Source organism: Tribolium castaneum, chromosome 9 (assembly GCF_031307605.1).
Source record: "Tribolium castaneum strain GA2 chromosome 9, icTriCast1.1, whole genome shotgun sequence".
Classification (NCBI taxonomy): Eukaryota; Metazoa; Arthropoda; class Insecta; order Coleoptera; family Tenebrionidae; genus Tribolium; species Tribolium castaneum.
Window position 1 is genome coordinate 10992743 of NC_087402.1, and position 16471 is coordinate 11009213.

The 16471-nt window shown below is 32.1% G+C and overlaps 1 protein-coding gene across 1 annotated transcript; it reads right to left on the bottom strand.

The window, feature by feature from the left end:
* Positions 1–82: 82 nt before the first annotated feature.
* Positions 83–15850, bottom strand: LOC662541 (gremlin 1). The gene is made up of 2 exons (XM_968631.4): positions 15684–15850; positions 83–4424 (listed from the first exon to the last, which is right to left on the bottom strand). Exon 2 carries the CDS (start codon positions 4422–4424, stop codon positions 3657–3659), a length of 768 nt encoding a protein of 255 aa, XP_973724.2. The 5' UTR covers positions 15684–15850; the 3' UTR covers positions 83–3656.
* Between the last annotated feature and the right edge of the window lie 621 nt (positions 15851–16471).

Consider the following 16471-nt stretch of genomic DNA (forward strand, 5'->3'; position numbering starts at 1 on the left):
TAGCACCAGTCTAAATAAACATTTGATTGGCGGTGGGAAACGTCGCTGTAACCAATTTGGCGCCGCAAATAAAACACTGTACTCGATGTTTATTTTTATTCAATGCGATATAGAAAGAAACTACGTGTAACAATAAAATAACACTGTTAAATGTTAATACTAACATTCAGACTTACAAAATTTCATAGCCATTAAAGCAATTACAAGGGGATTTCGTATAATTATCCCAGGATAAATAAATTAAGCCGAACTCACGTCCGCATACAATATGTTAATTATAAATAATAAATAATAAATTACAAAATTACGACTAATCACTTAACCATTAACTAAAAATAGTAGGAACTTGAACAGATGAAGTTAGTTTATTAAATGCCTAAAAACCATTATTATTGCTCACGTGCTGAAACTGAGGTATGTGAATACAGTGGCGTACAACTACCTAAAGTAGCTAATTAATTAATTAATTAACACGCTAATTCTGATCAATAAATTAGGAATAATAAGAGGTAATATTAGGTGTAACCAAACTTTGTTTTATTTTGTAAAATTGGCAAATTTACTGAAACCAATTTAACCACCGATAATTCTGACGACGAAAATAACCCTGTTGTCAATAAAATTTTATACTTACTTTGGTTTATTTTTAGGCCACAAAATTAGAAAGTTTTACGTAGCTTACCTTGTCAACGAGAACACGATTTTAATCTTCAGAAACCTTTTATTTTTGTAGTAAAAATATGACGACAATCAATAATTAAAAAAACAATTAACAAACAAAGGCATGCATGAATGCTTAATACAATATTTGTTGCAAATATTAGTTGTCATTGATTGATTGAATTAATAAATTTGTTTTAATATTTCTCATCTTTAATGATTCAATAATACAATAAAAAGGACAGGGTGATTCACATAACATTGTTATCCTAGAAGCACATTTACATTAATTATACCATGAGATCGAAAATGAAATGAATTAAAGCAAGCCTTGAAAAGATAGTATAACCTGTGTAACTTTAGCCACATTTCTTATCAAAATATAGTGTCTCAAAAGACAGTAGAGGAGAATACGGTAATCCAGAGAGAATCCAGTAATACTGTTTTTATATTAAAAAATAACAGTTTAAAAAATTCTCAGAGAAATTTCTCCCGAAATTCTGCTAGGCATCATTGACCAATTGAATATGTCCATCCACCTTCCATTTCTTTCCACTTTTGTAGGGTGGTAAACACCATTTCGGAATAATTTATATTATGCAAGGAATCAGTCTTTGAAAATTCCTGATATGTCTATATGTTTGTCATGTGGCTAAAATTCCGCAAACACGGCCTACTCTAATTCAGTTCATTTTCCAAATTTTGAATAATAAGTTTTTAAAATCTATAATGTATGTTGTAACTTGTGCTAGCATGGCTAACAGAAGTTTTATTACTAAAAAGCAGCACAGAATTCTTCGAAATTAAAAATTGTCGTTTAATTTTTAAGAAAAATTACAAATATTTATTTATTTTACTCCAAAATAAAGCTAATATTTCAAGAAATTGTTTTAGATTATTATTTTCTAAAATTATTTTATTCAAATTAAGTTGCTATTTATTTTACATTTTCACACTGACAAACATAAAGTTAATCGCGAATTAAAATTTAATTTATTGTGATTAAAACGTTCTAAAAACCGGCCCTTTATCTCATAAACCATGAACTAATAGTAGCATTTGTTGCTAAATATATTTGGTTTTTTTTGCTATGTACGAGTATGTAAATTTTTTCAAAATGTTTCTACCCTTCTTTATATAATTAAGAACCGATTTATCGAAGCGTCGTTAATTTAATTCACAACTAAATGAGTGATTAACTGATCACGTGACCAAACTGAACAAATGTGATTGGTCCATTCGCGCTGTTAACTTTTAACAACGAATTAAATTTTAACAAAGCTTTCTATAAACCGGTCCTAAAAGTAATTAATACAGGACCGGTTTATAAAAAGTTTCATTAATTTAATCTGCATTTAAATATGTGATTAACTGATCACGCGACCAAATTCAAATAAATTGGTTAGTCCATTCGCGTGAATAACTTTTAACAACGAATTAAAATTTAATGAAACTTTCTATAAACCGGCCCTAAGGTTCGGTTTAGAGAAGCGTCTTTAATTTAATTCGCAATTAAATGCGTAATTAAGTAATCACATGACCAAATTGAACGACTTTGATTGGTCTTTTCGCGTTATTAACTTTTAACAGCGCAATTACCTTTCATTGAGCATTCTCTAAGCAGGCTCTAAGTCTATTAATTAATATCAATAAAATTAAAAATACAAAAATATTAATTAATCAAAATTGTATGATTTGTAGCATTATTCAAAAACAAAGCAATTAATCAATTCAATAATTAATTCATTGTAATTATAAGGAATTACAGACAAATTCTAAAAACTTCACAGACTTGAAGAAAAATACAAAGTATTTAACAGCAAACGTTGAACTCTGTGCGATTATTATTATATTAGTTTTTAAGTTATAGTAAGAGTCTTTTAACTGTACAGTTAGACATTTGACATAATTTTGCTTTGCAAGGTGCGTCTTCAAACTTCGGTATTTTTTTTTAACTTTTCCGTTCTCATTTGAGTTGACAAAATTCATTTTTCCCAGAAATAAAAAATCAAGAGTTCCTACTTCGTTTAAATTTACAAAAAAAAAATAATTCTTCGTCAAGAATGAAAACAAAATTTTCTATTTTATTGCACAAACAGTTATTTTCAATTGTTCACGGCATAGAAAATAAAAAAAAATTCGTTCCATATGTTACGTATTTTATGTAATGCAAAAGTTTTTTAATTAGTTCGATTCAGTTACAGCAAAAAATTGTTGAATACAACTTATGTGTTTACTAGGATATAAATCCCGGCTGCAAAAACTGTAAATGGACATTTAATTAATTAAAGTTTAATGAAGTTGGTTGACAAGTTTCACGTTTGTGAAAAATAAAACAAAACTGCGATAGTTTTTAAAAGTGGATTGTTGTCCGCCACTGCATCCTCACCCGCATCAGCAAACTTCGACCTTCCTGAAAGCAAAGCCCACACGTCTGAAACCGGCCCTCATTGAAAAAATCTCCCGATTTCGGGTCCATGTAGGCCGTTTAATAATAAAAGTATAAATAGAAATCAACATAACTTTAATGATCGGTACCCACTCAGCATGTAGGTTTGTGGCGCCGTTTAATGTTTGTACACTTATTAATGTTGTTGGGAACGTTTATTAGCACTTGTCGCCTACCATCGTCTAGCTTCGCGCAATATCACTCTCATCCTTACGCAGATTTTATCACAATTATCCGACATTAAATCTCGCAGACGTTTCCTCGTCCGCGGCAAAAAACCTTACGCACAGACGCGCCATGTGAAGACGCCCAACTCGCAACTAATTGCAATAAAATATCAATTAAACGGGTTCTATGATCAATATCGACGACTCGTTTTAAACTAAGATTAGCCACTTAAGCCGGCAAAAACGCGGTACAAAAACACTTTTAAAAATCCTAAGCCATGCCAGGCTACGACTTTTAATTTTACTCTCTATCTTAAGCAGTTTACAATTGTCCTTAAGTTCAAGAGCGTTACGTCAGCTAATAAATCCTCACTAATCGCTCAGTTTACATTTGCCGCAATACACTTGCATTGTTTGATCCTTTGGATGCGCTTCTTCCGGAACGGTGGCATCAGCGAAGGGCATTTCAAAGTAACACTGATCCAAGTGAACTTACTCGGACGACAAAAAGCACAAGCTTTGAAAGCTGGACCGTTCTGGTCCTCGTCCTCCGTCTCCTCACTCACTGGAATATGCCTGTGGCGCTTTTTCGGATTCTTCGGGATATAAAACGAGTTGCATTGTCCGTAACAAAACCGATTAATCACAGTACGAGTCAAACAACCCTCCTCCTTCACCTTCTGAATCAGTGGTTCAGTCTTACACCAATCCCTTTGCAAGTACTCTTTTTTCGTAACAAACAACGCATTTTTGCTCGATTTTAACAACTTGCGCCCGTTAAAACCTCTCAAATCTTGCAGAAGCTCAGTGGTACGGTACGGTTCCGAGTGGTTGTTCCTGCGCAAAAACGCGTTAAGATCAACTCGAGGGTTCTCCGTGCGAGGTGCTCTCTCCTCGTCCAGTAACTTCAATTTTTGGATTTCAAACTCCTGGTCTGGGGGTATAAAGTTCTCGTCGAGCTCGTTTTCCAAAAGATAACGTCGCTCCTCACGTGATATGTTGCGTTTTTTCTCAGCTAAAAGCCTCTCGACTTCTTTGGTGTTGATGATTTCGAGGATCGAGTCACTGGAAGGACTCCGAGACATACAAGTGATGATTTGGTGGCTGAAGAAGACGCAAAGGGCGAAAGGGATGCCGGAGAAAACCATCTGGAAATAAAAATTGAGTTGACCTGTGAAGCTACTATATGCCCACACAAAATCAGACAAGTTTGTACTCAATCTCCTCAAAAAGCTAATAGGTGGGTTGGCGTAATTGGCTGCAACGTTTTCGGGTTTTTTAATTGGTGATATGTAATAAAATCCTGACTAACTTATTGCTCCTCAATGTCAGTGCCAGTGTTTGGGATTTTATTGCAGTTTTTTACACTGATCATAAGCTGGCTAAATAAATAAACAGAATGGCGCGTAAAAATTGTGAATCATGACTGACTGCAATAGAAACCGATGTGAAATGATCCGTTAAATTGCACTACTTCTTTGGTTTTGCCTTCGGCGTTAGGTATATGTGCTGCCAAGGTAATAAAGGTCTGACATTTTATACATAATAGGAAGTTATTTAAAGGCTGTAAAGATAGAGTAACTGCCCCTTTTATTGCTAAAGAATTAGCTTTCGAAGTGAGAAAACTATCAATTATATTTGACACCAAAGAAGCGTAAAAATCGAAATCGTACCTACTTATCATAAAATCTAAAACTCATTAGAAGCAATAATCAATAATACTAAATGTTAAATTGAAATTTATTATATCATCAAACCAATACAGTTAAGTTCGCTGTTAAATCTAATAAGAATCCAAATGGAATTCATATTTTGTACTTCTATTTACTTGCACAGGGTGCTGCATTTTGGATGGCCGAATAGGGGATCTCCGAAACTAACAGGTTTAGAGAAAAACGAGCGACATATATTCAAATCCGTTTTTAAAGAAAATAATTTTGGTCAAAACCGCATTCTGCTATCGTTTTTTGTTTTCGACTTATAAACAAAAGTTGACATTTTAGTTAAATCTTTCTTATTATAAGAGATACACATTTGAAGCAAAGACATTATACAGACACTTTTTTATAGAAAATATAATAATGTTATCAGCGATTTTTTTTACCGCAGATGAGATTTGATTTTGGTGTTTGTATTGTCATTTTTTTGTAAAATATTTTTTTTTGACAAACATTCATACTATTAATAAGTATTTTCTTTTTTCGACATTTTGTATTTAATTAGAAAATAGAATGGCATTGTAAACTTGCCATTTTAAATCTAAAAAAAAATAATTTTTATTAATCGCAAAAATTTGATCTAAAAATAAGCTGTTTTTGAATTAATTAGTGTTTAAAAAATCATTAAACTATAAATACTTGGTATGTAATATATTTTTCATAGATTTAATTGAAAATCCAACATTTTCCATAGACTACTATAAAGAAAAAGCGAAATGTTGTTTTTTTAATATGTAAAAATAATGTATTACACACATAGACATATCAAATCAAAAAAAAATGAGCTTTTAAAAAATATCACAGCCGCCTATGATTCCTATTGAAAAAAATAAAACTTTATATTATCACAGCTAAACGAATGGTTAAAAAAAATCGCTGGCAACATTATTAAATTATCTGTAAAAAAGTAATGTCTTTGTTCCAGATGTATGTCTTTTATAATAAGAAAACAATGTATTTTTTTAAATTTCGCTGAAATGTCAACTTTTGTTTATAACTCGACGACAAACAAAAGACGATAGCGGGATGCGATTTTGACCAAAATTATTTTCTTAAAAAACGGACCAAGAATGTGTCACTTGTTTTTCTTTAAACCTCTCAGTTTCGAAGATTCGGAGAGAGCCTATTCGAACATCCAAAAAGCACCACCTTGTACAGTAAGACTTTATAAAATTCACAACTTTGTTATGGCTCATTTAAATTAAAAAAAAATCTCAAACATATCGATTTTGATAACGAAAACGTCATTGGTTATTGAGTAATGACTTGATTTTTATTTTTTTAAATGGCAGCTGACATTGTGTTTGCTGTTTTTAACAGTAGGTACACTCCTTTATCTTTCTAATAATAAAAAATAAAATAAAATTTTTTTAGTTAATTAGCGTGGAAACATATTGCAAAGCCTAAACACACAAAAATAAATAAAATAAATAAACAATAAATTAAAAAAAAACTGTTTGTCATAAAATAAAGCCAGAACAGAAAAATCAAGCACCTTGTGGAAAATTATCCACAACTTTTTCAACATTTTTATTTTATTTTTATTTTTTTTTTTTCAATTTCTTTTGCTTTATTTTTTTAATATTTTTTTTATACTTACTAGAAAGATAAAGAAGTGCACTATCAAAAACCGTAAACCTAAATTTTGAATTAAAATGTCAAGGAGTAGTACTATTTATAAAAATGAAATCTGCCTCTTCGAAGATTTTTTTGAAAAATAAGCCATAAGATATTAATAAGATATGAATTTTGAACGAACGCACTTTGTATTGTTATGCGAACGAATTTTAGAAAGCCAAATTATGGAAACTGTATCGGCGATAATAAGGTGTTAAAGAGTGGACAATTATAAACCGCTTAGCGATGCTATTTTGGAAAAACAAACAAAATTATGGAAACAGTATGTAATTGCTGACGGCGTGTTTTCGCCGAGCAAGCTCTCGAAATATCTTGTCTTATTGAAGCCCCAGCTTCCTTGTTTTTAGCCAACTGATTATTTTTTAAGAGCTTGGTGGCGCCCGCCGTAAAAAATCAGTTTGTTATTTTCGCCGGCTTGACGTAAAGCGCAGACATGCAAATTCGCAACAAGAGAATCAATTTTATTTAGGTAAGTGCATATTATGATTCGGAAAATTACGAGCATTATTTGAAATTATTGTGGCGTTATGTAAACGAGGGCAGCTTGAACGCTTGCCAATATTTCAGACGAGCCAGGTACATACAATCGAACAAATTCTAGGGCGGTATTGAACAATCCACCGGAAATTCGAATTTCGTCCTGTGGTTATTATAGAAAAATCCGGAGGGCTGATCAACAATCACGCATCGCCTTTTGTAGCAAATACGATGTCCATTCATTGGCGCCCACCACCTGCCTTTCACAATACCATCTTTCTCTTCAGACGGACAGGGCCGTAATCAGGCCGCCTTTTCAAAATCACGTTCCGTTTCTAAAGAGTTATTCGCAGTACTTCGACCACTGACAGGTGGCAAAATTACACCTTTCTGAAGAAAGCAATTTATACTTTGGTACGAAAATAAAATACTGCGCTGGCGCCGTGTTTATTACGAAGCAAATTGAAAATACTCAAATGTAGAAGGAAAACTCGGTTTATTTATGCAAGCGTAACTGCAAATTTGATGGCGTTTTTCGTGATTTATTGAACTGCGCCTTCTAATTTTTGGAGCCTAATTTTTGAAATTATCGTGCTATTTATTAGCGAACAGAATAAGCTGAAAAATAAAATTTAAAACATTTTTCGGCAAATTTAGTGTATAACAAAACATGGAAATAAAAAACCAGATTGAACAAAAGGAGCCACAATAATAGTTATTTAAAAATAAAATAATAGCGTTTCTTATCGAAAGTAACCTAATAAAGTGAAGAAACCAAAGCGACAAATGTATATTAGTCCACTGTATAGAGTTGTTTTGCCTCGATATAATAAAAACTTCTAAAATTAGCGAGTTTTGAGTAAAAAAATAACCCAGTTTGCAATTTTTGACCTTAATTCAACAAAATAAAAAGATTTTTATATCGTGTACTAACTACTGGGTAAACTACAATGTTCTAAAGTATTTATAAGTAAGAATAAAAAAATGGTTTTGTCGTGCAATTTCATAGTGAAATAAAGCAGTCAAAAAACAGAGCTGAAGGGTATTTAATTCTGTAATTAGTTGCACAAATTTAACCGAAATTGCTTAGAATGTTGTAAATTACTGTACCTACTTTTTTTGCAGTTACTGTAATTCTTTTTGAAATAACTGGAATTCCTTTAGGAATTAACCGAATTACTTGGAATGGAAATTATAAGTTGATTTTCTTTGTACTATCGGACATAATTTAGAATTACAGGAATTATTTTAAAATTACGCTAATTAAGTTGGAACTTCGGGAATTAACTTATAATTATTGGAATTATAGATTAATTCCAATAATTATAAGTTAATTATTATTAATTAATTATTATTAATTACTCTGAATAATTTGAAATACTGGAATTTTGGTGGAAGTGGAATTATTTGTGAATCATTGAAATACCATGTAGTCATTTGAATTTATAATTACAGCAGGTGGTGTTTTTCCTTTGTGATTGATAAACTATTACAAACTGAGGGAAAAATATATTCTAATTAAATATTACCGTTCGAAATTTTATTATTTAAAAAACTAATAAAACCTTGTCAGAATTATGTTGAATTTCGTGTTTAGAGCTATCGGAATAAATTTGGAATAATTGAAATTAATTTAGAATTTTCATATGAATTATTACAATTAGGTACTGTTTTTTTAAATAAGTACTAGAATTTCCCTGTAATTAATTTTCTTGAAATTGGAATTCGGTGTAAAATTATTTTTAAATCAAAACTGCATCTTTACTGTCTATTTACTGTGACTTGTGTCAAACGTGTAACCCCGTTAAAGCACCAATAAAGAATCAATCAATCAGTCACCTTAGTGCGAATATTACTTATTAAACATTTTATAAACCTCTAGAAATTGCCAATAAGGTCTCTTGTTTGTTTCAGAATTAGTTAAAAATGTTTGCTTTTAGTCAAGTAGAACATTATTGTTTCACCTTAGTTCTTATCTACAAGTTTTCTACCTTGCTATTATTATAAAATATACCTACGGTCTAGATCACAAAACAAAATTTTAACAAAATTAAAAAGCTCATCTTCACACACAAGATAGTAGACATAAAGGGCTCTGTCACAAATTATTTAAGAATTAATTTAAATTTGAAAGCTGTATCGCCAAAATTTTTTTTTATTAAAATAAGAAAAAGGAGGGGTACAAAGTATAAAAAATGGCATAACATACTCGTTTTCTAAAGGATTTGTGCGCCAATTCAACTTGACATCGCTGTACACAATAACGAAAACTTATTATATTTACTAAGGGCTTGTCGCGTTTTGAACGTGTATCAATGTATTGGCACAGTTTACATGAAAATTGCTACAAGAAGGCAGTAGTGATTAGTATACGCTATTTTTAGAGTTGCTTTCATTTAGACCTGTACCTACCCTTCTTATAAAATTCTAAAATAGGTACACACTCTATATCTTTTTTCATACACATTTCTGTTAGTGGCATGAAAAGTATAGTTTTTTTGTTTAAACTATTTCTACAACTTTTTCAACTGTATTTCAGAGTAAAGTATATTGCAGAAAATGATACCTAATTGGAAAGTTCAGAGATCAATCAGTGTCAGTACTTTTTCACGTACTTTATGTGGTTCAGAAGTTACTACATTGTTAATTTTTTAGAAGCTAATCTGTCTAATAAGTTCTTTAATACGATTTTGTTTTTCTCCTTTGCAAGTTTTGGTATATTAATGTAACTTTTCTAATTTGACTTATTACAAGGGTGGATCAATAAAAACCCGTGTTTGTCTAAAGAAGCGGTGATGTTGACATTATCGTTGTATACTGCCATCTTTTGAAGTTCACAGTACCAAATTTTAACCTAATCCATTGAGTAGTTTTTATTTGGCTGCCAATAAACTATGTTTGTGTTTCTCAAAAAAATGAAAAAAACAACATTGATTCGATTCGACTTTTATTTTTAATTAAGTGGATAAACATGCGTAAAACTAAAGACGATGGAAATCCTTCACCGTCTGTTAAAACAGTGAGATATTATGTTATGGATCAATTTTGCGTTTTTAACCAATTTTTTGAAAAACACGAACACTGTGTGACACAATTGGCTGCCAACAAAAAGTACTCAATGGATTAGGCTGAATTTGGTACTACCTGATCCACCCTCGTATACTGATTGACTTCTGAACCCTCCAATTGTAATATATTATTTTGAGAAAGCGTTAATTATAATCCAGGCTGTGTTATTTTATAATTCAAACATAAACTTTAATATCTTTTAGGTTTAAAACTTAAATTAATATTACAAAATATCATAAACAATAAAAGCTACGTTCTTGATCTAGATTATCATCACTTTCCTTTTCTTAGCTTAACTACGCTTTATTTTTTAATTTGAAAAATATTTTACATATTTTTCAATTTAACATTTATTTATTAAATTGAAAAATAAATTAAATTTTGTATACATGTAATTATGTTTTCTTAATTTTTTGTTTCGGGGAATCAAAGCTGATCTGGAATACAGTTGAAAAAAGTTATAAATATGGATCATAATTTATTCCTTCTGAAATGCATTTTATGTCTTCTGAGTTATAAAAAAATGTTTTTTTAAATAAAATTTATTAATCCAAAATTTGAATACTTTATGAAAAATACGATTAACTAATCTGAATGATGTTTTCTTGTTACACTGACTTAACGATTAACGATTTTATACTAGAATTTGTAGAAATTGGATTTAGTGTAATACATGTTTGTGAAGAATTTGAAGGAATGGATTTATAAGAAATGAGTCGTGGTCCGGCCCTGGGTGTAATGAGGCACCGCCGACAGCAGGTTAGTGCATCTAGAGATCGGACCCTACGCGTCACCCACACATCGGCCTTATAGGTGTTCGCCTACATCCAGGGCCGCTCCATTCATACGCGATGGCCCGCCAGATTTCCTCCGGTCACCGGATACTCCGCAGACACGCACTATCTGCTTATAATTGGATGGCGGTGTGCCCAAGGGGGGCTAATCGACACGATGCATAATAATACTGTCACATTTCATCTTTTCCCAACGATATTATGTGGGCCGCCACAATTTCAATTGGAGACACTTTACGACATGACGTTCCGTCAATGAACATTTACATACAATCTCTGGTACTTTGCTCAACTATCGAAAAAATTCGACGACTTTTACATGGACGAGGTGAATGTGCATGCAATCGTGTTACTTTGTCATTATGCATGGATTTATGGGCTAATTCGCACTCCTTCGTCGCCGAATGGAAGGAATGCGCGCCGGGCGACCACACCAAATTTGGCCAAATTCAACGCAAAAATCAATCTTCACATAAATACGAGTTTATTAAACGGCACTTATATGATGCAAGGAGCACCAAGTTATAGATAACTACTTGTAATCCCATTTATTTATGGGGCAAAGCCGACGTTATGGTTATTGGGAATTGAGAAAAAAGCAACTTGATCCTGATTTAATAGCTTGTGGCCACAGTTAAGTAAGCAAATAGATATTACAAGTGTTGGCAAACCCGGAAAAAACCGGAGTTAAATATGGAAATGCAAAATGAATACCACACAATTTAATATCCCCATGACACGATCTTTGCTCAAACTTGATATTTCAATAATTAAATCAAAACAAGTAGAAATTTATAATGTTTATACCTTATTACGACAACAATGAAAGAAAGTCTCATTCTTTTGCGATAATAAAAACACCTACACCTCTAGTATAGCTGTCAGTAAAGAAAAATTACTACATTCCATAGCAATTGTTATGATAATGTATTATCAATTCTTTTTCCAGATCATAATTCTTCAGTCGTCAACAAAACTCGAAAAAATAAATAAATAATCGCACTCATAGAATATTCATCGGGAAAAGAAATTGCAAGAATTTTGTTTTCGAACGCAATCAATTTTCTGACTCAATCGAATTTAAGCGCAATAAGACTCGAGTCATTCTCTTTCCAATTTATCTAGAATTATAAAAAAACCTAGTTTTTTTATACTGAGTGTAAGAAAAAATTTGTTAATGGCAACATAAGCGAAAGGTTCCTCATAAAAATAATGCAATTTATTCCAACTAGTCTACTAGTGTATTTGTTATACCTCAAAAATTATCTACTAGTCGCAGAAAATTTAGTTTCTATTAAATACTTTATATTATTATCTGTGCTTGTGATTTTTAAAGTTTAGGTCAGAATCATCATTCATCAATATTAAAGGTACGTTCAAAAATATAACAAAATAAAAGGTATCCATTCCATTTAAAAAGACATAAGTTTATAGGTATATTAAGCTCCGAAACATGAAATTTCGCAAAAAACTGAGTTTTTAGATTAGTAACGTATATTTTAAACTGACAAAAAAAGGCAAAAATTATATAGTTTTCCACATTATTTAGTGTTGTAGTTTCCAGATAAAAACATGCTAACATATTGCAAAAATAATTTAATTTTTGACACAATTACTGAATTATTCTGCTTATTTCGTAAGACTTTCCCGAAATCATTCCGCTTTTGGATGAACAACCTATTTGTTTAGAGCTTAAAAAAAGACAATTTTCGGGAAATTTTTGACGATATCTTGCAAAAATAATAATAAAAAAAATATCGGTTGAAAAGAGTACTTGGATATTTAAAAAATGCAAATACAACGCCATAATAATATTTTAACACGCCTAAATAATCAATCCCATTAAATTTTATCGACTTTAATTTAATGATTTCTAACCTTGCATTAGCAAAGTTTCCAAAAAAGTCTTAAAATGATTGTCAAAACTTCTCTTCGTAAACAGTTAGATGTAAAATGCCCCAAAAAACTTGACGATTATATTTCCTGGAATAATTTATCGAAATTTTGAGAAAAGAATAAGTATAACTTAAACTCTAATAAAAAAAAACAATTTGGAAAATAACGCCAAAAATTTTATTTAGCAAACTAACTTTTAACAGTTCTATCAAATATGCGAGCAGAATTTTTATAACTTTGTCTTGTTTTGTTCTGCAAAAAATAAACTTCTAGCTTATAATGTCGATTAATTTTTAAATCAGTAAGCTTGGCGGAAGTATGAACCTTCTAGATCCAAATTCAATTAAATTGTTGGCGTTTTTTCCAAAGCACACCAATTATTTTTTAAAATTTTGATCAGCATCTAAGATTCGATCATATCATGTGATACATCGTTTTAATCAGAAATAAAAACACTTTTCAAAAATACAAAAATCTAATATGCCGTCCATGAGAAAAACCAAAGTAGAGAGTTCTATCTCTGACATCAAGAATGCCTTGGAAAATACGATGACAGATTTAGATTCCTTGTAAAAAATTGCCTGAAGAACGTTTTGATTAAAAACGTCTAGTTTGTTTGGTTTTCGCTTGAATTTCCGTTTTTTTTACAATTATTCAAAAACCAAAGATGACATATCAAATTTTCTTGTAGATAATTGTTCAGCATAAAAATGCACAAACCGACCTCGTATCTCTTATTGTAAACTCTCTATGGTCAAGCTCGTAAAACAAACACCTTGTAGTTGTTGCCGAAAATATCCTCGATTTTTGCTACCCGAAACATTTTTTTACCAATAACTCCGGATTTATAAAATGTAACTTTATTAAGTTGGAATCATTAGAAAGCTCTTTTAATTTGCTGTTTGCTATAAATGGTTCAGCATAAAAATGCGCAACTTTGTCCTAATTTAACCGCCTTCGTAGGTTTTAAACTAAATGAGATTCCCATGGTGGAGGTCAAAAAACGGACATCCTGTATATTTTATATTTTTCTTTCGTATTTCAAGAGGTGTTAAGTTCCTGCTGATAAGACTAGCCGAAATCACTGAAGAATCAAAATTTTTTAGTCAGAAGTGAATTCAATGAATAAGGAACTATTTTCTTGAATGAAATATGATAATATAAAATTTGTCCAAATCCGGTCCTGTTCGTCGGGATGCAATCGTCCGGAATCAATAAATCACACCGGAAGTGACCGGTGCCATGCGAAACTGGAACAAAAGCTGGATGTTTTCCCTAATTAGTTATCCCACGCCAGTAAATAAATCAAAAAGCCCGTCCATTAGAATTATGAGCATCATTAGCGGGCACACTTCGTAAACACTCTCTTGAAATGTACAGTGTGTTGTTGATTTTTTCGCCAATGTCCTTACATAAGTTATTCCATTTCGTTGACATTTCCAGGCGTGTTGGGCGTGGGATCGCTTTGTGGCGGCGGGTCCGCTCCGCTCCATTCATGATTTGTATGTCGGACGCGAAAATCTCGCTGCAGTTTTGTAATTCTAATTAATTACATGTAAATACGTTACGTAAATGACATGAAGTCATCTAATAGTGGAAACAAAGGACTTCAACCACCTGTGGCTGATGATTAAATTGCCATCACGCCTTTGGCGCGAATCTAATTGAAACGTTTACGAAATTCCGCAAGACTTGATCAGAACGAACGTGTGCACGATGAAGAAAAATATTGTGGGTGGTGCCTAATTGCTCTCCTAATTATTAATGGATAAAATATCCTGCACCTGTGATCGTTTGCATTTTAATAAGGAAATTACTCACTGATTGTAATTTATATTTGTTTTCTTGTGCTAGAATTCGAAAAAATTCAAATTGCTCAGAAATTACTAAAGGAAATGTCATTTGATGTATAATCAAGACTGGGCTCGGGTTTTCACCAAAGGTCGGAGCTTCGACATTTGCACCTGAAATCCTTTCGCAGGATATGCCAGCTATTTTTACCCACCAGCAGTTTTTTCCAATTAATAATAGTCATAATCCACATTCCTAGACAAGTTGTTTCCGCATATCTTTGGGAAAGAAATTATGCTGAATTTTTAGCAAAACTAATTGTAAATTATCTAAGAATTTGAAGAAAGCTCCAAGTGGCTAATTACTGTCTGGTATTTGTGAAAACCCGGACAATAGTTGTAACAAATGATTCGAGAAATTTCTCTCCAATTGTTTACAACAGTGCCACAGAGAAAGGGTTTTTGGCAAAATTATTATAATATAATTAATTTTCATAATAGAATTCCATTTATTTTAAAGTTAAAAGACTAACATTTGATTTTTTAAATAGTAGGAGGAGTCTATTATTTATTTATTTTTTCGTATTTGAATCGCATGAATAAAATCCTGGGCTTGAATGTTTATAAATATTTAAAAATGGTTGTCTGACTGTCCACTTTGGAAATCCGCGTCGACCTTCGTCCTTTGAATCAGTTGCTCTGAATTTACGCAATCCAGTTAATTAAATCACACCCTCGCGGGATTTAACGCCTTTGCTTGTCTCGATCTTGTTTTGGGCGTCTGAATTTTTGTGGGCTTATAGAAAATCTGACCCGATTCGTCTCGTCACCGACCAGGATGTTGATGTCATGTCGGAATTGATGTTTGTTTTGTGTAGCATGCATTATTTAATCAGCCAATTTGTTGCAACAATTGCTCTTGAATTGTCGCTATTTACATAATTATACAATTACGTTATGCATACTTTATCGCAATTTAATAACGGTTCAATGGAGTGAAAAATTTGAATCCAAAAATGCATTACCTTGATGTGTGGTGGTCGCAGGAAATGGAAAACCTACTCACAGCACTCGCATTTCTGATAACACAACAGCAGCGAAAGCTCAGGAGCGACTAAAGCACGTGCTCGAGTCTTTGCGCTTAGGCCAGTTGCGCTTTAGTTGCAGATTGTGAGTAAACTGAGTCTTTGAGATGTTGAGTGCGACGCTGTCGCCCTGAGAGACTCCCACCAGGGCAAGGTACGTTGCTACATAATTTATAATTTGTCCGATGGATGTGTCTTCCTTTTTTCGATTTAATAATTACATTTGTTTGGGCGAGATCTTGGCTCTGGCTGAATAAACTTCTTTAAGTAATATTGTATCGTTTTAAGTTTCATGAAAACACTCCGCAAAATACGCCAACTTATGCAAATCGCCTGCTTTATTACGAATTTATACTGGAGACGGGTGTTGTCGTAAGCCAAATAGCCTTACGATTGTCCTTATTTCTTAATAAGTAGAAAGAGTTCGAGCAGGGGCGGATCAGGCTCTTTCGGCGCCCTTTTATGTCCGCTTTTGCAGACGAATCGTTAAACTCGATCTTATTTATACTAATACAAAAAACATTAAGTCACTTCGTGATAGGATTAAACAATCAAGTGGGTGGTTAAAGCGAAAAATTGTTGCATCAGACTCTAGTTTTTACCAATTTTACGCCTGATTGAATCCATTACTAAACTGGAATAAGAAAGCAAACACGCCTCTTTAAACTTCGAGGGGAATAAAGTCAATAATACTGATAACAAATACCAGAAGCAACTTATGGGAGTAA

What these genes read in the sequence shown, in the direction of transcription:
- LOC662541 (XM_968631.4), bottom strand. Translation starts at nt 4,424, where the DNA reads ATGGTTTTCTCCGGCATCCCTTTCGCCCTTTGCGTCTTCTTCAGCCAC.